Source organism: Schistocerca nitens, chromosome 10 (genome assembly GCF_023898315.1).
Source record: "Schistocerca nitens isolate TAMUIC-IGC-003100 chromosome 10, iqSchNite1.1, whole genome shotgun sequence".
In the NCBI taxonomy this organism is placed as follows: domain Eukaryota; kingdom Metazoa; phylum Arthropoda; class Insecta; order Orthoptera; family Acrididae; genus Schistocerca; species Schistocerca nitens.
The window spans coordinates 45,218,375-45,245,428 of record NC_064623.1 but is presented as its reverse complement, the minus strand read 5'-3'; the positions used below and the strand labels follow the sequence as shown (position 1 = coordinate 45,245,428).

The window sequence follows — 27,054 nt, the reverse complement described above, 5'->3', positions numbered from 1 at the left end:
TCTTACTCTGTGCTGTTGTGTGTGGCGACCCACATCGCACGAGATAGCCTGATGATGCTCTTCTTGTGTCAAACGCGTGGGTTTTTCGCCAATAAAGGGCATTGTTAGCCTTGTATTTCTTTTAATATTAATAATTCAAAATTCTTTATTTTGTACAGTGATTGTGTTGTGCCTTACTGAAGAAATGCCTGTGTTATTTTATGTGTACCAAAACTAGGCAACTCTCTTACATCAGAATTAGTTCAACCTCCTCGTTTTCACATAAAGAACTGTTAACTTTATTGTTGGTGTACCCCATTTACCAAAGATTTATACCAAAGATTTTTCATGGTTCAAAGTTAAACCAAGTTCAGACAAGATATATAGAACAACAGCAATAGAAGATCCTTGATTCTTGATCAAACCTTATAATTTCTTCCAATGTAAATAATGTGTGAATTAACTGAATGATTTAACGTTCTTTAATCTACTTCTTACACCAGATGACTATACACAGAAATTTTTAAAAAAGTATTACTTCTTTGATAGAATATGATGATTTACATAGGGGATCCTTGGTATAAGCCATTGTAAATCCTAAATGCCGATGTTTTATAATCTAAAATTGCTGACAGGTGCTTGATTGGTTTTATTATTGAGGTACAGTACTGTTAACTTGAAGATAAAATAGCTTATCTTGTGCAAACACCGTAATTTTTTGCCAGTTCCTTCTGTTGTACTGTCTGACAGATGACAGTAATTTCATGACAGGGACTCAATTATAGAAGAAAATTAGCAAATTAGCGGAATAGAACATTTTCATTTAATAATTTCAATGAAAATACATTCAACCATTAATCTGCAGTTAACAACATCATACAGTCAAATAGTCTTATTTTGTTATCTACAGATTACACAACATGGGATGAAGATCACTGAGTTACAAAAATTGAAATTGAATGGCGGAAATGCACATAATGAAAATAAATGTGTATCTTTTATCGAACAACATTGAATAGCAAACACTGAACTATGCTTTGCTAGAATCAACAGTTGAAGGTTATATATACAAAGTTCGTTCCAAGCGAAACACTGCAAAATGGATTCTTGTACACTTTAGTAGTCTCTCGAATTATTCATGAAATGCTCTGTTTATGAAAACAGAAGCAGTAAGTTCAGTCAGAGATATAAAGTGCAGACACTGTTCGCAGTAACTGTAGTACCTGGATACAAGATTCCCTGTCAAAATCAAAAAATAATAACGACAACCTTTCTTCCTTCAACATTCACGGATGTCCAAAGCTAAATGTCCATGAGCTAAATGTTCCATAGAAGTAGTGATGATTCAAACTGCCAACAGCGACGATTTCACTTCACATCTATACATTCACTCTATGAGGTACCAGCCTGTCAGATTCTTGTCTCTTTCGGAGCGTCCAGTAGTAGCTGTACACGACTCGCAGGAAGAACACGTTGGGCACTGGCAGAGAAAAGTGAGAAATACACAGAGGCTGTAGGCAGATGTTAAACATTTCAAATGTAATGGGGCATTACTGAAAAATAAAATAGAAGAGCCAGATATGAGAAAATGAAAGGTTTTGTTTAGCCAGAAATACACTATACCGTTCAGCAGAATGTCAAATCATACGTTCGATATGTCCTGCACATCCTATCACGTATCAGCACCTTCAGGGATACCTTAACACAATAAAGACAAACTGTAGGAATTTAACCCGTATGCTGTATTAACGGTACTGTTTTGCTATACTATTTAATGTTATTCATGTTTCTGATAGCTATATTTATTCAACTGCATTAGAAAGAAAACCACTACTTTGGAAGAGGCCGTTGCCTCTTCAGTTGTTCTATGTAACTACTGTTTACTTCCTACTGACAGCTCAGCAAGAGTTACAAAAATGGTTCAAATTTCTCTAAGGACTATGGGACTTAACATCTGAGGTCATCAGTCTTAGAACTAACCTAAGGACATCACACACGTCCATATCCGAGGCAGCATTCAAACCTGCGACCGTAGCAGCAGCACGGTTCCCGACTGAAGCGCTTAGAACCGCTCGATCACAACGGCCGGCAGCAAGAGTTACACACGTATTCCAGGTTTGCAGTTACTGTGTGAAGTATGTATGGAGGTTCATTCACAGCAGTCTGTTTAATAGTATGATTCAACAATTCAGTTCATTTGTACAAGGTACGACTAATAAGGCGTCACTTCACTTAGTTTTAAATTTCTGGAGGTTCTGCATTTTGTACTGTGTCTATTGTTAACTTTTGAAATCAAACAACGGAAAATCCAGAATAGAATAATGACAACATTATAAAAGCAAAGACTGCTACTCACCATATAATGGAGATGGTGAGTTGGAGAAAGGCATGGCAAGAACACTGCTAAATAAGTAAGCTGTCAGTTAAAAGGTGGTCTTCTGAAGAAGTAGATGACACAACCCCCCGCCACCCCCCCCCCCCCCCACACACACACACAACTCACAGGCACATGACCACTGTGCCTAGGAGCTGAGGCCAGAATGCGATCATCTGTGCATGATGGGAGAAACATCTGGGTGGCGAGGGTAAGGAGGTGCCTGATGTGGGGAGGGGTAGGGATAGCAGGGTAGGGGTGGGGGACAGTAAAGTGCTGCTTGTGGGAGCATACAAGGATGTGGTGGTGAGGCATAAACCAGGCAGGTGCAGAAAGGAGGTTAGATAGAGGGAGGAAGGGTAGTGGAAAAACAGAGAAGTAAAGAGAACAGAGGTTACAGTGGTGGAATAGTGCCAGAGTGGTGACAGGAAGGGGATAGGTGGATGAAGGATAATGACCAACGAAAGTTGAGGCCAGTGGGATTATGGGAACATAGCAGGGAGAGTCTCTACATGCGCATTTAAGAAAAGATGGCAGGGAGGACCAGCTGGCACAGGCTGTGAAGCAGTCGCTGAAGTGAGGAAATTATGTTGCGCAGTGTTCTCAGCAACTGGGTGATCCAGCTGTTTCTTGAACACAGTTTGCCATTCATGTGGACAGACAGCTTCTTGGTTGTCATGCCCACGTAGAATGCAGCACAGTGATTGCAGCTGAGCTTGTAGACCACATGAGTGCATTCACAGGTAGCCCTGCCTTTTTTGGGATGAGTGATGCTTATGACCAGACCAGAGTAGGCGGTGGTGGGAAGATGCACAAGCTAGATCTTGCATCTTGGTCTATTACAGGGACAGTAGCGATGAGGCAAAGGCCTGCGATCAGGTGTGGAGTAGGGAAAGAAAAGGATGTTGTGTAGGTTCTTCAGTGGATGGTGGAATAGCACTGTGGGAGGGGGTGGGAATTATAATGGATAGGAAGTTTCTTAATTTAGGGCATGACGAGAGGTGGTCAAAATCCTGGTGGAGAATGCCATTTACTTGCTCTGGTCCTGTGTGGTACAGAGTCATAATGCTCCTTTGCGACCTGATGGTGAGACTTTTGGTGATGACTAGAGAAAAAATGTGTACGACTTATAAAAATATCTGCCAGTCTGTTAACAATACAACTGCCATTGCAGCACCATCTCATGTGTATATATCTCATCTTGGAATTTAAATAATAGAAAGATAAGGTCAGTTGTAACAACTAAATAGTTTTCTCAATTTCGGCTATTCCTATTTTTTGTCTTTGAGTAAGTTCTTTTTATAATGTCTATTATTAGAACACTGGCGAGAAGATTTAATACATCAAATCGTATAAATTTTCCTTCCCTAGATATAGGTATATCTTTAATCCGGGTAACGCTGCATCAGTGGCATTTTGAACTTCATAGTCTGTTTGAAAAGTGTAATATTTTTTTTATTAGGGCGTGAGGTTTCTTACTCATTCTGTATGCAGGACTATTAATATAATTAACTACAGGATGTGTAGTATATCTGGTCTTAAGGAGGTTGAGCATGGAGTGTGGTTGGTAGTGAGTTCACAAGCAAACATTCATTAACCTCCCTCTCTGTAAGGATGAAATTACACTATTTAAAGCTTTGCTGATTAAAGCATTAAATCTATTGGTAGGACCTCTATTTTATTTCGTAATACTATTAGTAGTAATAAAGCGTTTTACCTTAGTAACATAATCATTCTCATTTATAATGACTGCACTAGCATCTTTATCTGCTTTCAGGGCAATAGATTTGTCTAGTGTTAATTTCTCGTTAATTCCACTTATGATAAGATTATTTTGGGTCTTATTATTATCCACCTATTTCTTATATTTTATTTGATCTTCAATAATCCTACCACCTTTGTTAGTAATTCTGTTTTTCCTTTTCATGGACTCCTAACTGGGCTATGTCTAGAGCTATTTGTATGTTACAAATAGCAACAATGTTTTTTAAGCACTACCGTTCATGACTGGTGCTACATTGTACTTTAACCCTTTGTCATAAATATTCATTTCAGCTGTAGTAAAGGTAATATTAGTTAGGCTGACTACACATTTAAAACATTTGCATTAAGCATGATCAGATCCAAAACTAATGTTGCATGTGTGTTCCACATCTCCACGTTAACTACTGGATTGGTTTCAACCAAACTTCGTATACAGACCTCTTACAGTCTGGAACGAAACGCTGGGGGTTAAAATCACCTACCTATCAATGCGCAAATACCAATACTTTATTCATCTAGTATTTTAGAATGAGTGCATTAATATACTTCCAATAAACTTTACACATGATTTCCAATTTTAACGAAACCTTCCCTTGCTGGAGACTCCCACAAAATGATGAAAGAAAAACACTTTATCGCTTAGTACATTTTTCATGGAGTAAAACTGCTGCAAGAAACATCACGTTATAATTTACTACTTCTTTACAGCTAACTGCATTCGTAACCCATTTTACAGACAGTATTCACATATACTACTGTATGTACAGGAAAATTTATGCCATTGTACGGCAAAAGTTCAGAACGGGATCCATGACAAATACGGGTCTGCAACAAACTTATGACATCAAACTAGTCGTCTTGTCCGCCATACTTTGCGAACACTCAGCTCCTTGAAGGGCCCGTAGGAAATCAAGTCGTCAATAGAAAGGTACCCACTAAAGGCCTTAGCTTCCCCATTTGCTATAGAGAACTTGTATGCATTTAAACGTGTATTAAAGAATAATTAAACTGGTCTGAAATAGTTGCTGTGCTGTGACGGACGCATCACAGCCTTTCTTTCGCGTGGGCCTCGGTTCAGTAGATACAACATAACGTTTTCATTTATTCCTTTCTTACTGCAGACTCTATTCACAACACATTTCGCAGACATTTGCCATATATACCACTACATGTGCCTGCAAAATTATAACATTTTACAGCACATAGTTCAGAATAGACAACGTCACAAACATTGAACTGCACCAAAATGAAACTGCAAGGCGAAATTAGCTAATGATACAGGTTAAATATATGTGCAAACGCATGTGAAATATGTTGTTGTCGTTGTGGTCTTCAGTCCTGAGATTGGTTTGATGCAGCTCTCCGTGCTACTCCATCCTGTGCAAGCTTCTTCATCTCCCAGTACCTACTGCAACCTATATCCTTCTGAATCTGCTTAGTGTATTCATCTCTTGGTCTCCCTCTACGATTTTTACCCTCCACGCTGCCCTACAATACTAAACTGGTGATCCCTTGATGCCTCAGAACATGTCCTACCAACCGATCCCTTCTTCTAGTAATATGTTAAATATATGTAATATATATTTGACGTACGTGTGCGCGAGAAAAGCGACGGTAAAAAGCTCATCCTCAACCCCTGATCGATTTAAATCAAATTTGGTACACGTATTGGTAACAGTGTGGAAAGAAATACTAGGGGGCAAGAACAACCAACCTCCAACTGGGGCGAAAATTGTAACATGGAGATAGTAGAGGGGAGAAGAAGATGGGTAAAAATAGGGAGGGGAGGAGATGGATAGATAGAAGAGACAGGGACAGAGAAAGGAAAGTGGCAAAAAAGGGGTGTTGGACAGAGTGAGGGCTAGGAAGAGGTGGACAGAGAAAGGAAAGAGGAGGAGACAGAGAGGGCTGAGTGGGAGGTGGTCAGAAGGAAGGGAGAGGAGGAGATGAATATAGGGAATGGTAAGAAGAGATGGGCAAAGCAAGAGGGAGGCCAAATGGATTTAGAGGGGAAGGATTAGATGAACAGAAGGGGGAGCAGAGGGACATAAGGGGCAGGAGAAGATGGACAGAGGGGGGAGGGCAGATTGACAGAGAGATGGGGAAAATGGAGTAGGACAGAGAGATGGGCAGTAGGGGGGTGGGGCAGGTAGAAACAAAGAGGGAGTGGGGGAAATGGTCAGACAGGGAGTGAAGGATGAGATGGACAGAGAGGGCTGATGGAGGAGATGGACTGATGGTAGATTGGAATAAATGCTCAGCTAGTTAGGAAATAAAATATGTGTAAATAAAAGAGATTGAATTAGTTTTATGTGCATTGTGAAAATGGATTATTTGGATGTTTCCAGCACCATAGGCAATTATTAAACACGAACATGAATAACTACAGCTAGAGCTGAGCGACTTCTGCACCAGTCAGTATAATAGTATACTTACTCAAGTAGATGACGCACATAAAAAATATAATAATGGTGTCGGAAGGACGTTCATACCAAAAAACAGCAGACCAGGCGATAACAGCTATTACAATCACTGCTACAGTCGTCAGGGCTTTTACAATCAACCATGGTAAGAGCTTGGCAGAGCTTCCCTGAAATGTAAAAAAAGAAACTGATATTAGTAGTACAGATCTGATTTCTTAATTTAATGCATGTTTTGGTGGTAGCTCGTCATAAAAATAAGCTCACCTGAGATACACTGATAAGTCATTTGAACAAAACTAATGAAACGTGATTCTTACCAAAATCAGATACTGTAAGTGGATGCTACGCTGATTCTGGCCCAGTGATTTACCGTGAGTCATCCTTATCTCTTCAACAATTTGTGTCCCCCAACCCGCTCCCATTGATCTCTTGTGCTCCCCTTCCACACTGTTGTTGTGGTCTTCAGTCCTGAGACTGGTTTGATGCAGCTCTCCATGCTACTCTATACTGTGCAAGCTTCTTCATCTCACAGTACCTACTGCAACCTACATCCTTCTGAATCTGCTTGGTGTATTCATCTCTTGGTCTCCCTCTACGATTTTTAACCTCCACGCTGCCTTCCAATACTAAATTGGTGATCCCTTGTAGAACATGTCCTACCAGCCGATCCCCTCTTCTAGTCAAGTTGTGCCACAAACTTCTCCCCAATCCTATTCAACAGCTCCTCATTAGTTATGTTATCTACCCATCTAATCTTCAGCATTCTTCTGCAGCTCCACATTTCAAAAGCTTCTATTCTCTTCTTGTCTAAACTATCTATCGTCCATGTTTCACTTCCATACATGCCTACACTCCATACAAATACTTTCAGAAATGACTTCGTGACGCTTAAATCAATACTCGATGTTAACAAATTTCTCTTCTTCAGAAACGCTTTCCTTGCCATTGCCAGTCTACATTTTATATCTTCTCTACTTCTACCATCATCAGTTATTTTGCTCCCCAAATAGCAACTCTCCTTTACAGCTTTAAGTGTCTCATTTCCTAATCTAATGCCCTCAGCATCACCCGACTTAATTCGACCACATTCCATTATCCTCGTTTTTCTTTTGTTGATGTTCATCTTATAACCTCCTTTCAAGACACTGTCCAATTTGTTCAACTGCTCTTCCAAGTCCTTTGCTGTCTCTTACAACGTCATCGGCGAACCTCAAAGTTTTTATTTCTTCTCCATGGATTGTAATACCTACGCCGTATTTTTCTTTTGTTTCCTTTACTGCTTGCTCAATATACAGATTGAATAACATCGGGGAGAGGCTACAACCCTGTCTCACTCCCTTTCTAACCACTGCTTCCCTTTCATGCCCCTCAACTCTTATAACTGCCATTTGGTTTCTATATAAATTGTAAATAGCCTTTCGCTCCCTATATTTTACCCCTGCCACCTTCAGAATTTGAAAGAGAGTATTCCAGTCAACATTGTCAAAAGCTTTCTCTACAAATGCTAGAAACGTAGGTTTGCCTTTCCTTAATCTAGCTTCTAAGATAAGCCGTAGGGTCAGTATTGCCTCACGTGTTCCAGTATTTCCACACTACTACACCTCAGTTATCTTACATATTAAAGGTGCACTGTTATCCTGTGGGATAGAGGATAAATAAGTGGCTTTATTTGTGACAGTTATTCTTATTCCTGATATATTACCCAGTTAGGGTGATCTGTTATCATGGTATTCCTATAAGGATAATTTACAGCACAATAAGGCAATCTAAGATGGTTGCTACTATCCCCAGTCACTGTTATCCTTAACTCTCACTTAATTAGGATAATTTATTACCCAACATGGCGCCCTTCTCCATGCCACAGTCACACGGGGGAGACTCAGCCAGGTGTAGTAGACAGAGGCGCAGCGACAACCGTCCATGGTTAAAGTGAAGGTGGGACATGATAACCATGGTCATATTCGTATCAGGTAATATAGCTGCATAATACATTCCTCTTTGCTGGTGCTGGGGTTCTGTAAGGTTCCGATCTGCTGCCACACATCTTGCACCAGGTCTGAAAATAAGAACCATGATTATAACGCCTTTGTCCTGTGGTGGACGTCACTCTTACCATGAGCATCAAGAGTTTCGTTGCCCCTTATACCATGGTATCACTTTATCCACAGCATAGTGATTTTCTTGTTATGACACCGTAATGTTACAGTACAGTCTGTGATTTGGTACATAAATTAATTTTTTGCATTATTGATGAAATGGTTCTATATGAGGAGTAATGGTGATCGTGAGTCTGTCAGAATAACGATTGTATCTATAGCTAGGCCACCAGCAAATTTATGAGCCTCTAGAGTTGCTGTGAGCTCCGCTGTAAGTACTGGGGTTTCCGGAGGGAGCTTGAAGTGGGCATTATGTTCATCTGTTCGCTGTAATATATCCTTTCAACGCCATCTGCATTGCTGTGTAGAGATGGCGCGCATGTTCCCAACCACTTAAAAAGTGCAGCCAGTCGAACGTCTAAATCTGTTATCAGATTCTTGTAATCTTTCATGCAACTTGGATGGTGTGAAACTGTTGCGATTTGGTGACACAGTGGTGAAATATCATAAAAGAGTGATTAAAGTTTCTTTATAAGCCAGTATCTACCAGTAAAGCGTTTCTCTGCCAACATCCATATTTTCGAAAACAAATTATCTTGGACAAATTGTGCACATTTGAGCAGATCTTTAGATCCAATGTACTTTATTCTGAATTCGACCAAGGGGTCATTAGCTTCAACAAGAAGATATTCATAGGTGTTTACTGCAAAGCACCCAAGCGGTACCTGATGGCCTTTTATTGCCATCTGCCAAGCGTTTGTAGAGCAGCATAAATGGTCAACCCATAGCAGATGCAACTGCAGTCCATATATGGCCCGATTAGCATACCTTACAAAGTCATAAGCTGATCACCCACAACATTATGACCACCTACCTAATAGCCGGTAAGTCCACATTTGGTACGGGTATCAGCGGCGACGCATCATGGCATAGAAGCAATGAGGCCTTGGCAGGTCGATGGAGGAAGCTGGCACAACATTAGCACACACAAGTCTTCTAATTCCCGTAAATTCTGGAGATTGGGACGATGAGCTCTGAGGCAATGTTCAATCACATAGCAGATAGGTTCAATTGGGTTCACATCTGGCAAGCTGGAGGGCCAGCACATCAACTGGAACTCGCCACTGTGTACTTCGTTCCAGTCAGTCACACTCCTGGCCTTTGAGTCATGTTACCATTGCTGTTGGGAAACGTGACCGTCCTGAAGGGTTGCACGTGGTCTGTAACCACTGTGTGATACTCCCTAGCCGGCATAGTGCTTTGCACATGCTCCTCTGGACCCATGAATGCCCACATAAATGCCCCCCTTCCCCCAGAGCATAGCCGGCCGAAGTGGCCGTGCAGTTAAAGGCGCTGCAGTCTGGAACCGCAAGACCGCTACGGTCGCAGGTTCGAATCCTGCCTCGGGCATGGATGTTTGTGATGTCCTTAGGTTAGTTAGGTTTAAGTAGTTCTAAGTTCTAGGGGACTAATGACCTCAGCAGTTCCATAGTGCTCAGAGCCATTTGAACCATTTGAACCCCAGAGCATAACGAAGCCGCTGCCAGCTTGTCTCTGTCCCACAGCACAGGTGTCAAGGTTCCCCTGGAAGACAACTGATTCGCGCCCTTCCATCGGCATGATGAAGAAGGCACCGGAATTCATCAGACCATGCATCACGCTTTGTGCCAACGTTCAATGCTCCCATATCAGTTGTAGTTGACAATTTTGTGGTATTAAGATATTGTCAATGTTGTGGTGTTAACATTGGTACGTACATGGGTCGTGAACTGTGGAGGCCCATCGTTAGGAGTGTTTCATGCACTGTCTGTTCAGACATACGTTTACTCTGCTATTCATTAAACTCTGATGTTAGCTTCACCACAACTCGCTGCGTGTACTGTTTTACCAGTCTGCCCAGCCTACGACGTCCAACATCTGTAATGATGGGTGGCTGCTCAACCCCACAACATCTGGACGTGGTTTCACCTTGGTTTCATCACATGTTGAAGACACTCACCGCAGTCGTGCAGTTTCCAAAATGCTTCTGCCAAGCCTTCAGCCATGACAATCCGCCATTATTCAAACTCGGATAGATAGTGCACTGTTGTGTACATAGTTCCGCGTAGTCAGCGCGTACACAACTTTCCCACTAGAGCGCGCCCCGCTAAGCACAACAGCACAGGAGCAGCGCTTGCCCGTCTCTGCACTACGAGATGGCGCTGCCTTAGAGACAGACCAAATTCAGCTTCCGCCGATCTGCGTATTAATATATTACGCAGCCAATGAGATTGCTGCTAACGTAGAACCTTTTCTCCTCGTGGATCACACTCGCGCAGTGATACCTGAACGAGCTAGGTATTAAACGAGTGTACAGACCTCCGATTAGTCAGTCTGCATTTGTCTGCATTTGTCTGCATTAGTCTCCACCAGTCTGCACCAGTCTGTACCAGTCTGCATTAGTCTGTACCAGTCTATAGTCAAGTTTCAGTCTGCACCTAAGAAGATTATCATATTCCTGTACATAGACATGAAGATAAATGTATAGACATTTTGTCAAGTATCAGAGATACGTGAGAATAAGATTAACGTACCAAGACCAAAGGAACTTCAGATTGTCAATTGTAAATAGCATCCAGAATCAAGTTACGTAATGTTTATGCTTGTTATTATTTTAATAAATGTGTGTGAAAATTAATCAAGTTCTGTTTAAAGTTGGTCACCGTCAGTCTGCTACTCTAAGCGTGCAAGTGGCATTTCTATCGTCTGACCTAACGGCAGAAGATAAACACGCCACGATAAGACCACGAGACATATTGCTGACACTCGCCTACTTCGTTAGAACGACAAGTCAAATAATCTGATGGTGTGTGTGCCGAAGGTCTTACTTGATTGAATGTGTGATATTAATGGACTTTCACTTTTTGTAGGATGTACTTCAGAAGCCGGCCGAAGTGGCCGCGCGGTTCTGGCGCTGCAGTCTGGAACCGCGAGACCGCTACGGTCGCAGGTTCAAATCCTGCCTCGGGCATGGATGTGTGTGATGTCCTTAGGTTAGTTAGGTTTAACTAGTTCTAAGTTCTAGGGGACTAATGACCTCAGCAGTTGAGTCCCATAGTGCTCAGAGCCATTTTTGTACTTCAGATGCGTTGACCAAGTAGTCTTCTGGTCAATATAGTGGCCAAGGTATTTGAAAATTTGTTCAACTGCTGTAAGAAAAGGACCCAGTAACATCGTTGTTGGTACTTGCCATCTATTTCACTTGTATATGCAAGCAGGGGATTTGGCTGGTAATATTTCCAAGGAATTCTCATTCAACCAATCTTGAAATCTTTCCAGAGAGATAACTGGAGTTACACTCCATGGGGTTCACGCTTTTAGTATAGAAGCAGAGGTCATCACGTGTTGTATCACTTTGACATTGGTTTACAAAAGTGAATGTACATTAGCAACATAAAAATTGAATAACAGCGGCGATAAAATCTAACCCTGTGACAAATCCTTGCTCATGTACTGGGGCTCAACGTATCGCTCATCTTATCATATAATTAACGCTCTGTTGCACAGGCAAGGTTCATGAAATGGTTCAAATGGCTCTGAGCACTATGGGACTTAACATTTGAGGTCATTAGTCCTCTGGAACTTAGAACTACTTAAACCTAACTAACCTAAGGACATCACACATAGCCATGCCCGAGGCAGGATTCGAACCTGCGACCGTAGCGGTGACGCGGTTCCAGACTGAAGTGACTAGAGCCGCTCGTTCACAACGGCCGGTGCAAGGTTCATCAACTGCTGCGCTAGTCGTGGCAGCAGGGCACAATCATAAGTTTTAAAAGCTGCTTATAAACAGGCTGCAGATCCTTGTTGCCAATAATGTAAGTCAAATCTGGATGTCAGTAACTAAAGCGATAAGAGCATCAGAAGGGCCTAGAACTTTCCTAAAACCGTACTACTCGTTCCACCCATGATTCCAATCTGTGTTTAATCATGCATTCTAACGTTTTGTAAAAGCATGACAATAATGTTATTCCCCTTTATGGTATGGCTTTTTCCCGTTGCTTCACACTCTTGTAACGGGGAACAATGCGATCAATTTTCAGCACCCGAATGTCAGTATGAGTGAACCATACTGGATGATATAATCCGAGCATTAGCCGTTTTCCCACCTCTGGAATCAGTTAAACATAGTGTAGGACATGGTCCCCTATCCGGGAGCAGTTTTCATATCCTGTGCTAATCCACTGTGGAGATCCTTTTCGCGGGATCCTACCTCCTCGCAGAATTGTTCATTGAGAAGATGAGGTAGGTCATCCTCCGGTTGGCCATCTTCCATATTGTGTTCCATTGAATCCGACGCGACGGAATGTAAAAGAGCAGTCAGAACGTGCGGTGAATACTTGACGAATTTATCAGCATCAGGGCCAACGCTTTGGTTGTCATGTAATACACTCCTGGAAATGGAAAAAAGAACACATTGACACCGGTTTGTCAGACCCACCGTACTTGCTCCGGACACTGCGAGAGGGCTGTACAAGCAATGATCACACGCACGGCACAGCGGACACACCAGGAACCGCGGTGTTGGCCGTCGAATGGCGCTAGCTGCGCAGCATTTGTGCACCGCCGCCGTCAGTGTCAGCCAATTTGCCGTGGCATACGGAGCTCCATCGCAGTCTTTAACACTGGTAGCATGCCGCGACAGCGTGGACGTGAACCGTATGTGCAGTTGACGGACTTTGAGCGAGGGCGTATAGTGGGCATGCGGGAGGCCGGGTGGACGTACCGCCGAATTGCTCAACACGTGGGGCGTGAGGTCTCCACAGTACATCGATGTTGTCGCCAGTGGTCGGCGGAAGGTGCACGTGCCCGTCGACCTGGGACCGGACCGCAGCGACGCACGGATGCACGCCAAGACCGTAGGATCCTACGCAGTGCCGTAGGGGACCGCACCGCCACTTCCCAGCAAATTAGGGACACTGTTGCTCCTGGGGTATCGGCGAGGACCATTCGCAACCGTCTCCATGAAGCTGGGCTACGGTCCCGCACACCGTTAGGCCGTCTTCCGCTCACGCCCCAACATCGTGCAGCCCGCCTCCAGTGGTGTCGCGACAGGCGTGAATGGAGGGACGAATGGAGACGTGTCGTCTTCAGCGATGAGAGTCGCTTCTGCCTTGGTGCCAATGATGGTCGTATGCGTGTTTGGCGCCGTGCAGGTGAGCGCCACAATCAGGACTGCATACGACCGAGGCACACAGGGCCAACACCCGGCGTCATGGTGTGGGGAGCGATCTCCTACACTGGCCGTACACCACTGGTGATCGTCGAGGGGACACTGAATAGTGCACGGTACATCCAAACCGTCATCGAACCCATCGTTCTACCATTCCTAGACCGGAAAGGGAACTTGCTGTTCCAACAGGACAATGCACGTCCGCATGTATCCCGTGCCACCCAACGTGCTCTAGAAGGTGTAAGTCAACTACCCTGGCCAGCAAGATCTCCGGATCTGTCCCCCATTGAGCATGTTTGGGACTGGATGAAGCGTCGTCTCACGCGGTCTGCACGTCCAGCACGAACGCTGGTCCAGCTGAGGCGCCAGGTGGAAATGGCATGGCAAGCCGTTCCACAGGACTACATCCAGCATCTCTACGATCGCCTCCATGGGAGAATAGCAGCCTGCATTGCTGCGAAAGGTGGATATACACTGTACTAGTGCCGACATTGTGCATGCTCTGTTGCCTGTGTCTATGTGCCTGTGGTTCTGTCAGTGTGATCATGTGATGTATCTGACCCCAGGAATGTGTCAATAAAGTTTCCCGTTCCTGGGACAATGAATTCACGGTGTTCTTATTTCAATTTCCAGGAGTGTATTTCCTACTCGCTAAGTGAGATGTCAACATTGCTGACAGTCTCTCGTTTTTGTAGTCACTCTTCGGAATATTTGCTTAGAAAAACTTTTCTTTGTCCACGTTTTGCTATCCAGTAGTTTGTTCCCCACTAATCCTGATTTTGTTCCAGTTTGTGCACGATTTCTCCCCGCAATAGCCATGTCATTTATGTGCTAGCAGCAATACTTAGCGGTTTCTGTAGCACGACTGTAGGCGACGGAGTGTAGAACTGGGTCTTTTGCAATACATCATCCTGGTTAGTGTCTTCATCCATTCATACATCCTCCAGTAGTGGCGTATTCCTTAGCTGGTACTGAAGCATTTTGTCCGTCAACATCGAGTCTGAACATTACTCACGAATGGCAGAACTGATGATCTCTCCAGTGTCTGGGGGATCGTTCATGGCAAGGGAAGTTAGTAGCCACCGGTCGTTTTCACTATGTGTTTATAACACCATTAAATTATTTGAACGTACACGAAGCATCACACTTATCGCAGAACATCAACTCGCGACCGCGTGGAACGCACCGGCTAAGACGTCCAAACTCCACGACAGACGGAAGTAAACTGCTACAGATATTTCGTGAGTGCATTAAAATAATAAACGAAATATCTGTTCAACAGTTTACCTCCATCTGTCGTGGAGTTTGTAAGCCACGTGTGACGACTTCCCAATGCTGTTTACGGTAAATGTAAATATATTGTATTCCCGAATTGTATGCAGAATTTTCCATACACTTTGTTTAAAGTAATTTGTAGGCTGTGCTTGCATCTCTGCAATGGCCTGCTCTTTACCCAGAAGCAATTTATGTTCTTCTTTTGTTTCCGCCATAAACTCCAGTCTTCGTTTGTTGACTCCAGTTTCTTCCATTTCTTATTTTCTTCTTTGTACACAAAACATATTAACTATTTCTAAAGGAGTCATTTCTTCAATAGGGAATGGTTTAAGTCTGTCTGGCACAGTGGGTCTTTTTGTTGATTGTCTAGAAATTTTACTTGTATACACATGTTTCATGTGTTCTTATTTTCACAGTAGACAAATTGCAGAACAGTGTTAAACACAACGCAGCAACTCATTTGTAAGCTATCAGTAATTTATATTGGGCACAGAGTACTGTGGAGCTGACTGTAAATACCATTTGTTGACATTTGATACATTTCGATAATCTTCCAACGCATTGCACACACCATCCGTTTCACAGTTATAAATCGTAGCTTCCAGCCTGGTAATGTTCTTTAGCCAACGAAGTAGTAAAAATTTCTCGTAACATCGTATCAGGGCACTTAATAAATTCGACAAGATACTCACAGATACCTTTGTTCATTCCTACGCATGTGATTTGACATTTAAATTTGTTTATTGTACACCTGCAGCTCATCCATGTTTAACAGCGTATTACAATTCTCTTTTCGTTCACACTGCAGCAGAGTGTGCGTTGATATGAAACTTCCTGGCAGATTAAAACTGTGTGCCGGACTGAGACTCGAACTCGAGAACTTTGCCTTTCGCGGGCAAGTGCTCTACCAACTGAGCTACCCAAGCACGACTCACCCGCCGTCCTCACAGCTTTACTTCTGCCAGAACCTCGTCTCCTACTTTCCAAACTTTACAGAATCTCTCCTGCGAACCTTGCAGAACTAGCACTCCTGAAAGTTTCACATCAGCGCACACTCCGCTGCAGAGCGAAAATCTCATTCTGGAAACATCCCCTAGGCTGTGGCTAAGCCATGTCTCCGCAATATCCTTACAGCAGCGTTCGGCTACATTTTGATACAAATATTGAGTCTTTGGTTGATGTTTAACAATGCTCAAACTTATAACGTTTAAGTAATGTAACAATGCTCAAAGTTATAAAGTTCATAAATGTAATAAAACGATATGTTGTTGTTGTGGTCTTCAGTCCTGAGACTGGCCTGATGCAGCTCTCCATGCTACTCTATCCTGTGCAAGCTTCTTCATCTCCCAGTACCTACTGCAACCTACATCCTCCTGAATCTGCTTAGTGTATTCATCTCTTGGTCTCCCCCTACGATTTTTACCCTCCACGATGCCCTCCAATACTAAATTGGTGATCCCTTGATGCCTCAGAACATGTCCTACCAACCGATCCCTTCTTCTGGTCAAGTTGTGCCACAAACTTCTCTTCTCCCCAATCCTATTCAATACTTCCTCATTAGTTATGTGATCTACCCATGTAATCTTCAGCATTCTTCTGTAGCACCACATTTCGAAAGCTTCTATTCTCTTCTTGTCCAAACTATTTACCGTCCATGTTTCACTTCCATACATGGCTACACTCCATACAAATACTTTCAGAAATGACTTCCTGACACTTAAATCTATACTCGATGTTAACAAATTTCTCTTCTTCAGAAACGCTTTCCTTGCCATTGCCAGTCTACATTTTATATCCTCTCTACTTCGACCATCATCAGTTATTTTGCTCCCCAAATAGCAAAACTCCTTTACTACTTTCAGTGTCTCATTTCCTAATCTAATTCCCTCAGCATCACCCGACTTAATTTGACTACATTCCATTATCCTCGTTTTGCTTTTGTTGATGTTCATCTTATATCCTCCCTTCAAGTCACCATCCATTCCGTTCATCTGCTCTTCCAAGTCCTTTGCTGTCTCTGACAGAATTACAATGTCATCGGCGAACCTCAAAGTTTTTATTTCTTCTCCATGGATTTTAATACGTACTCCGAATTTTTCTTTTGTTTCCTTTACTGCTTGCTCAATATACAGATTGAACAACATCGGGGAGAGGCTACAACCCTGTCTTACTCCATTCCCAACCGCTGCTTCCCTTTCATGTCCCTCGACTCTTACAACTGCCATCTGGTTTCTGTACAAATTGTAAATAGCCTTTCGCTCCCTGTATTTTACCCCTGCCACCTTTAGAATTTGAAGGAGAGTATTCCAGTCAACATTGTCAAAAGCTTTCTCTAAGTCTACAAATGCTAGAAACGTAGGTTTGCCTTTCCTTAATCTTTCTTCTAAGATAAGCCGTAGGGTCAGTATTGCCTCACGTGTTCCAGTATTTCTACGGAATCCAAACTGATCTTCCCCGAGGCCGGCTTCTACTAGTTTTTCCATTCGTCTGTAAAGAATTCGTGTTAGTATTTTGCAGCTGGGGCTTATTAAACTGATTGTCCGGTAATTTTCACATCGGTCAACACCTGCTTTCTTTGGGATTGGAATTATTATATTCTTCTTGAAGTCTGAGGGTATTTCACCTGTTTCATACATCTTGCTCACCAGATGGTAGAGTTTTGTCAGGACTGGCTCTCCCAAGGCCGTCAGTAGTTCCAATGGAATGTTGTCTACTCCGGGGGCCTTGTTTCGACTCAGGTCTTTCAGTGCTCTGTCAAACTCTTCACGCACTATCGTATCTCCCATTTCATCTTTATCAACATCCTCTTCCATTTCCATAATATTCTCAAGTACATCGCCCTTGTATAGACCCTCTATATACTCCTTCCACGATATAGTAAACGTTTTAACAAGGAAGCTGTTTTCTACTTCTACATCTACGGGGGTTGGAACTTTAACAGTGGCAATTATTTATTCGCAATTGATACAAAAGTGTTACATATTTGCACCTGTTACTGTCCTTCAAAGTAGTCACCAGCGTTGTGTTGAACCCGTTGCCAGCGATGTGGAAGGCGTAGTATACCGTTAGAAGAGCCTGTTCTGTTCATGGTGCGAATGGAGCGGTCTACTGCCTGTAGAATCTCTGGAACAGTTCTGAAGCGAATGCCACGAAGTGGTTCTTTCATCTTCGGAATCAAAGTCACAAGGACTTAAGCTGGGGAGTGTGGTGGATGGTACAGTACTTCCCAGTCCCATCGACCGAACAGAGCAGCCACAGCTTGCGCTGTATGCGCCCGCGCATTGTCGTGCAAAATGATGGGTGGGCTGCACAGGAATCGTCGCCGCTTCTTTCGCAAAGCTAGTCGCAGGTGATGCTCCAAAAACGAACAGTAATACTGTGCACTGTCGGTCTGCCGTGGAGGAACGTAATGCGTTAGGATAACACCATCACAGCCGTACACGAGAATCACCATAACTTTCACCACGCTGGGGCTCTGACGCACTTTCAACTTTAGCGGCGACCCATAATGACGCCATTCGTTGGATTGGTGTTTCAGTTTTGGCTCGTGGCTCGTACGATGTGGCCCATGTCTCATCCAGTGTTACGAAACGGCGTAAGAAAGCCTCTCCTTCTTCTTCAGAGACGCTAGGACGACCTGCCCGATGCATGTTGTAACGGAACATATTAAAGGCTTTACTTTAATGAAGTATGCGATCCCTTCCAAATTCAACCAGTTTAACGAGTATTTATGATTATAGAAAAGTTATTGTGTATGTTAACAATGATTGCACAACATGTCTCCATAAACAGTCAACCCATTAAATTATACTGAATAACTGACCCACACAAAAGTTTATATCACTTGATCACTGATACAGCAAATGTCATCATGTAAAAACACTAAGTTCATCTTAAATAATTAATATGAAGTACGAAAAATAGTGGCCAACTTAGGTATTTTGGATCTCCTTAAATAAAAATCACCCAGAGAAACCTATTTGTTCACTAGGAGCGTTTTCACTCAGTATTCACGTAATCAATCCTATTTTAGACGAAAACCAATGTAATTCTTAATAATTCATGTTACTTACTTATTTATGCAAATTAGAGAAGTCAATTGACAAACTTCTAAAAAACGGCCTTTTTGTAACAGAGAATTATTCTGTCAAGTCAACAGATCTGTCTGTCATTTTCATAATATGTTAAATTATGTCACTCGATGCAAATTAATAACTTTTCTGCACAAATTATGATAACAGATGTACATGTGACTCATAAACTATATCTCTTTTTAGTAGTTCTTTGACAATGTTATAAATACAAGCAGCGAGAAGGGTCGAGAGAGCAGTCGGAGGCAGTGGGGCAGTCGGAATGTCACTTTGGTGAAGTGTGTTTCTGTGTTATTGTTTGGCAAAACAAGGCAAAGAACATGTAAAGGAAGTACTACTTTGTGTTGTGTTATGGTCTTTGGTGGACAGTGGAATTAATATGGCCACTAAAGTAATAAATATTTGATGTTTACATACGTGTTGGTTTCGCTCGTTCTTTATCATCAAAAGCACATGAAAAACACGGGACCTCATGTTTTTTAACCCTAGACAACCAGATTTAGAGCCAGCATCAGCATCGAGACACAGCAGCGATCCAGCGAGCAGCAGCGATTACTACAATACAATACATTGTAATGGCGCCAACCTAACATCAAGTGCTAACAAACTCCGTAAATTGGAGTGAAATAGTGCGTTTACAGCAATTAGCGATATCAACGACGACCAGGTGGACCATTACAATGTCTGCCACGGTTTGTCGCCTTTGGTTGAAGGCTTTTACCCAGCGCGCCCCTCGTGGTCTCGCGGTAGCGTTCTCGCTTCCCAAGCAGGGGGTCCCGGGTTCGATTCCCGGCGGGGTCAGGGATTTTTCCTGCCTCGAGATGACTGGGTGTTGTTGTGTCGTCTTCATCATCGTCATTCATCCCCATTATGGTCGGAGGAAGGCAACGGCAAACCACCTCCATTAGGACCTTGCCTAGTAAGGCGGTGCGGGTCTCCCCCATCGTTCCCCTACGCTCTGTAAAGAAGCATGGGACTTCATTTCCAGCGTGCCACGGCTCTGTACGGCAATCCCCCCACGCCTCTTGAACACCTTGATGACACTATCGTACTGCACGACCTCTGGCACATTCAATCTTGATTCAACTCCGTTGTTCCTGTTTCGAAAATATAGTGTCACCACCGTTACGTTAGACCGCTCGCTCATAAGTGACTGTTTCCCTAGATTATGCGCACGCCGGTGACGTGGGACAGGAGAGTCCATTTGCTCAGAAGTAAGGTAGGTATGTCAACAAAGAGTGCTATCAGCGACAATCATAGATTCCATTGCATAGTGTCTCTACAGCAGTGTTGCCACTATTTAAGTGGATACTATGACATGGACACTCTGCAAATCATATTTAAGTGGCTGGCGGAGGGTTCATTGAACCACCTTCATAATTCTCTTTTCTTCCAATCTCGTATAGCGCGCGGAAAGAACGAACACTTTATCTTTCCGTACGAGCTCTGATTTCCCTTATTTTATCGTGGTGATCGTTTCTCCTTATGTAGGTCGGTGTCAACAAAATATTTTCGCATTCGGAGGAGAAAGTTGGTTATTGGAATTTCGTGAGAAGATTCTGTCGTAACGAAAAATGCCTTTCTTTTAATGATGTCCAGCCCAAATCCTGTATCATTTCAGTGACACTCTCTCCCACATTTCGCGATGGTACAAAATGTGCTGCCCTTCTTTGAATTTTTTCGATGTACTCCGTCAGTGCTATCTGGTAAGGATCCCAGACCTCATAGCAAGGTTCTAAAAGAGGACGGACAAGCTTAGTGTAGGCAGTCTCCTTAGTAGATCTGTTACATTTTCTAAGTGTCCTGCCAGTCTTTGATTAGCCTTCCCCACAACATTTTCTTTGTGTTCTATCTATTTTAAGTTGTTCGTTATTGTAATTCATAGGTATTTAGTTGAATTTGCGGCCTTTAGATTTGACTGATTTATCGCGTAACCGAAGTTTAACGAATTCCTTTTAGCACTCATGTGGATGACCTCACACTTTTCGTTATTTAGGGCCAGCTGCCAATTTTCGCACCATTCATATATCTTTTCTAAATCGTTTTGCGATTTTTTTATCTCCTGTTTATTAGTCGATAAACGACAGCATCATCTGCAAACAACCTAAGACGGTGGCTCAGATTGTCTCCAAAACCGTTTATATAGCTAAGGAACAGCAAAGGGCCTATAACACTACCTTGGGGAACGCCAGAAATTACTTTTGTTTTACTCGATGACTTTCCGTCGATTACTACGAACTGTGACCTCTCTGGCAGGAAGTCACAAATCCAGACACATAACTGAGACGATATTCCATAAGCACGCAATTTACTTACAAGCCGCTTGTGTGGTACAGTGTCAAAAGCCTTCCGGAAATCCAGAAAAACGAAATCGATCTGAAATCCCTTGTTAATAGCACTCAACACTTCATGCGAATAAAGAGCTAGTTGTGTTTCACAGGAAGTATGTTTTCTAAACCCATGTTGACTGTGTCAATAGACCGTTCTCTTTGACGAAATTAATAATGTTCGAACACAATATATGTCTCACAATCCTGCTGCGTATCGAAGTTAATGATATGGGCCTGTAATTTAGTGGATTGCTCTTATTACCTTTCTTGAATATTTGTGTGACCTGTGCAACTTTCCAGTCTTTGGGTACGGATCTTTCGTCGACCGAACGGTTGTTTATGATTGTTAAGTATGGAGCAAATGGATCAGCATACTCTGAAAGGAACCTAATTGGTATACCATCTGGACCAGAAGACTTGCTTTTATTAAGTTATTTAAGTTGATTCACTACTAGGAGGATATTTACTTCTTCGTTACTCATGTTGGCAGCTGTTCTTGATTCGACTTCTGGAATATTTACTTCATCTTCTTTGGTGAAGGAATTTCGGAAGGCTGTGTTTAGTGACTGTGCCTTAGCAACACTGTCTTCGATAGTATCTCCATTGCTATCGCGCTGAGAAGGCATTGACTGTTTCTTGCCGCTAACATATTTCACATACGACCAGAATATCTTTTGAATTTATTCCAGGTTTCGAGACGAAGTTTCGTTGTGCAAACTGTTATAAGTATCTCGGATTGAAGTTCGCGCTAAATTTCGAGCTTCTGTAAAAGATCGTCAATGTTGGGGATTTTGCGTCTGTTTAAATTTGGGATGTTTTTTTCATTGTTCCTGTAACAGTGTTCTGACACGTTTTTTGTACCAAGGAGGATCATCTCTGTCATTTGTTAATTTATTTGGTATAAATACTATTTTATGTTTAGCACAAGTGGACTATATAAGATTGTGACATCATAGTGACTGCCATCTTGGGCCTGACGTATTCGGGGAAAAGTTTCTTAATTAACTCACTGGCAAGGTTAAGGGTCATTAATCATATTTCTTTTCAATTCCTCAGCAAATATGATGGGAAGTGGGAGGGAGACGGTGGTAGACAGAAAGGGAGGGGGAGTGGTATCAGGAATAACTGATAATGGAAAATAAGGATAGTGGGTCAAAAATAACTGGGCCAGAATTGGTATAGCCCCAGTACTACTGTAGAGTAAGTAGTAATAAGAATAATATAAAGATATACACTAACTTTATTTTACTAAAATGTAAACTTTCACGGCCGGAAATATCATGTCCATTATAATTATCCGGGCTGTTATGCCGTGGTCGGTTGATGAATCCTGAGGTGATTCCCAACGTTTCGTCTCCGACTGCGGGAGACATCTTCAAGGGGGTCCGTAGCTTGATGGTCCAACACACACACTGGCTCGAGCCAGTGTGTGTGTTGGACCATCAAGCTACGGACCCCCTTGAAGATGTCTCCCGCAGTCGGAGACGAAACGTTGGGAATCACCTCAGGATTCATCAACCGACCACGGCATAACAGCCCGGATAATTATAATGGACATTATTTTATTGCACACAGCAGGAATGGAATAATAAGCTTTAAAGAGTTGAATGTTGTTCCGTTTCTGATGAATATAGAGTATTTCTGTAAACACTTTACCTGAACAGCTCCATTGCAGAGATATATGTCACAGATAGCTTCGGTAATGTGGTATATAAGGTACACAGTCACCACTCCGTCAAGAGCTGAAATAGACACAAGACCAAGTTTTAGTTTTCTTTCTCATAACTAAGTTATTAATATAAAAAGGAATGAAGAATTCACAATGAAAATAGACTGTAGTGCCATTCATTCCACTAAAACAGTGAAGACTTCCGGTTTGTATTGTACAAACACGCTGGGTTTCTAGTTCAATAGACGGCATTGATTAAGCTTGTTCACACATCTGAGCTCATAACTGTTTCGGCATATTACTTATTTGACATTTCGCTCCATCATTACAAATGACTTCTCCATAGTGGTAGCTATGGTTTTTAATTAAACTTTAGAATCTAGGTTCATATAAATGTCAGGAGAGACGAAATGGATGGTTAGGTGGTAAGAGGAGAGTGGGAAACAAACACAGATTATTTATGAAAGTTTGGTGGAGGAACTTGAAAAATGAACTACACAGAAATTAATAATGTAGCTCAATATAACACAAATCATGTTCTACAGTCTGAGGACTGCAGTGACGCTTCCTCGTGATAAGCGGCAAATCCTGATTTGAGTCCTGCTCCGACAAAAAATTTCTTATGTCATTATTGGCGAGTAAATCATGCATAATACTATAAAATTTCTAGACAACTGTGCAGCACAGCATCCCAGAACCTCGCTTGAGGACGATGAGTGCAAAACTCATAGAAACGTTGCGACAGGACGACGGCTGATCACCCGTGAAGAGTTCATAACTGTCTTTTCCTTTCCAGTTTCAGGTGTATACTTTCGTACTCTAACTTCATGTTCTTTCCACTTGAGACAACTCACCATACGACAGACAACACACGTGTATCCATATAAACAGATCCCAACGTCTAAATAGAGTAATTCAAATTGATTGGAGCTCTGGACCCGAATTGTCTGTCCATGACGTAATATTACTGATTTACCCAGTATCAAAGGAACGAAATGCAAGTGGCGACATTTAGAGGTTTTAAGTTGTGAGTGTGTATGAGCTTAAAGCTAAGGCGTGTGGTATTTCTTGCCAGGTGCCACACAGGATATATAAATAGCACCCTGCTTCGTATAATCATCTCGTCCACGAGCAGCTATGCACAGGAATTATTCACTTTGTAAGAAATGTAAAACTCTTGCGTGTCCACTCGTTAACAGAGGATTTCGCAGGAGACAATGATATTACAGTATAGATCATTGGTTCCCTAGTCGATCCAGTATTGTCCAGAACAATGGACATTTTTATCCATCCTCAGATCTTTCCAAGAATGTGGATGCAGAGACTCATAGAACTATCACTCAAAAAGGAAATACAAGCTGTTGTGGGTTCTACCAGTATTACCCTAGTATTTAGATTACATAGTTCTTGGTGTAATGAATCTTGGTTGCAAGAAACTTTGTACTCCAATTAAAATGTTCGAGTCTCTATAAATTTCGGCCTGGCGTGAGTCAGTTTTAATACTTAAATTATATATCCCAAAACTAAACAGAGTTTTGCGTACATTGATCACCAAAAATTATTTTTCTAATAATATAATTTTATTTTTCGTATCGATCCACTTAGCAACATTGGTCTTGAACCATGAAAATTAGTAATAACCACTGTTAACTTAAATGAGTCAATACCATTTTACAGTGAAACTAATATTATTATGCTTTAGTTTTCACAAACAAAATTTATGCTTTCATTTTTAACTTTTCTGATTTCATTACCGATAATTTAATCGGCAATTAAACAAAGACATGAAATTTTCAACCTTCATTATTAATTATTAGGCACATAATTTTTTCCAGAAAACATTATGCAAATTATATCTGTAAAATAATTAAGATCGCCATGATAAAATTCATTTGAACTAGATCCTGTTCTAGAAGGATCTGAAAGCTATACACATAATACTTATAGAAATTTTAGGCTACAAACGCGATGTAATAGCTTCAGTTGTCGAGATTGGTCAATGCAACTATCAAGTTCTTTGTTGTTTTGAAGTGTTGCACAATGCATTTACTTTACAAGTAGTATTGTAGAAAGTGTCAATAATTTACGAATAACTACCGATGATAACAAAAATGAACACTATTCCAGTGATTTTTACTGAAAAAAGCCTTGGACCTATTAACTGTAAAACACAAACAGGAACCAACATCCTAGATAAGGATACTGCTATGGCAAGATAAGTAACATTTATCTGTTAAATTAATGTTTCTGCCATTATGAAATTATATAAACATTGATAACACTTGAATTGCTAGTTCAAAGTAGGGTATTTACTTGCCATACATCTATGAACATTTTGATAGTAAGGGATATGTAACATTATACTGTACAGCATACTAAGTACTTAATATTGTATAACCTGTGAAATGTATACCAGTCTGGATTCTGGAAAAAGTATAGCATGATGACTGCTCTGATAAAAGCGGATGACGTTTTGAAGTACACATTGGACAAACAAGGAGTGACTACTCTGCCATTTTTGGTCTTCAGCATAGCTTGCAACACTCTAATTTGACATTATACTTGAGCCGGCCGGAGTGGCCGTGTGGTTCTAGGCGCTACAGTCTGGAACCGAGCGACCGCTACAGTCGCAGGTTCGAATCCTGCCTCGGGCATGGATGTGTATGATGTCCTTAGGTTAGTTAGGTTTAATTGGTTCTAAGTTCTAGGCGACCGATGACCTCAGAAGTTAAGTCGCATAGTGCTCAGAGCCATTTTTTGACATTATACTTGCTAAACTTACAACTCAAAAATTGTGTTCAAATACTGTACAACTACTCCAATCACACCTTGCATCTTACCAATAGCGCATGTGTCAGAACTAAAGGTTTTCAATGGGGTGATTATGACCGACTTAATATTTGTCTGAGTAGTAGTCTTTTTGATTCTCGTTGGATGGGAGTTTTGCTTTCTTGTAATCTGGGGTGTCGGGGCCAGGCGATTGCGCATCTGATGGGGTAGCAGGTAGGCAAAGAGGCACGCAAAGCCGCCTGCCGAGGCGTGTGGTACGGCCAGGTTACAACACTGTCGCGACGTGCGTCAGATCCGCCTAGTAGCGCGCACAGCGGGATAGACTGTATTGAAAACAATGGAGAATATGCAATGCAAAATGTTGTAGCTACTGCAAAGGTCGATCCATCAAGTTAAGAAAATAATAAGATTGTTCTGTGGATATGTAGATATGGTTTTGAGGTGATAAGGTAGGGAAGTTGAAGTGCAAGGAAGATTTAATGAGCAGGAAAATAGTAAATTATTAATAACCATTACACTTTTAATTGCGCAAAAGAGATCAACATATCAAACTATAGTGCTGGTCCATACACAGACTGAGATAGCCATATGTTTAATTAATTAATTAATCTGTGAGAAATACCTTAACTGAAATTTTGATTGAAATTAGCGTTTTTTTTTTTTTAAAAAAAATACAAGACAGCTATACTAATAGTAAAGGAGTAAATGTTGGCATACATTAAGTACAGAACTACCTAAAACATTTAGTGTTTAAGATTTTTGGTTTTGTTATTTTCAATTAATTGTTTATTAATTTTTACAATTTTATACGAAATTCAATAATGGTAAGAGATACATTAATTATGATTGTAGCAGTGGAAACAGCAGGACATTTCCTATAAAACAGAATTGCCATATTAGTCTGTATAGTAACTATTAAAAGCACAGTTTTCATGAACTGATTTTGAACTGCATAACAAAAATTTACTTTTGTGTTACATTAATTTGTATGGACAAACAACTATGACTTCGCAAATCTGTTAAGATTCCTAGCATTCATAAAATGGCAAAT

The 27,054-nt window shown here is 41.7% G+C and overlaps 1 protein-coding gene across 1 annotated transcript in view; it reads right to left on the bottom strand.

Annotated features, from left to right (window-relative positions):
• Nucleotides 1–908: 908 nt before the first annotated feature.
• Nucleotides 909–27,054, bottom strand: part of LOC126209839 (uncharacterized) — a 98,334-nt gene continuing 72,188 nt past the window's right edge. Inside the window, exons 5-7 of the mRNA XM_049938969.1 lie at nt 23,201–23,286; nt 6,610–6,707; nt 909–1,459 (exon numbers count right to left, since the gene is read on the bottom strand). Coding sequence (XP_049794926.1) covers nt 1,390–1,459; nt 6,610–6,707; nt 23,201–23,286 — 254 coding nt within the window. The 3' untranslated portion in view covers nt 909–1,389. The remainder of the gene's footprint in view (nt 1,460–6,609; nt 6,708–23,200; nt 23,287–27,054) is intronic.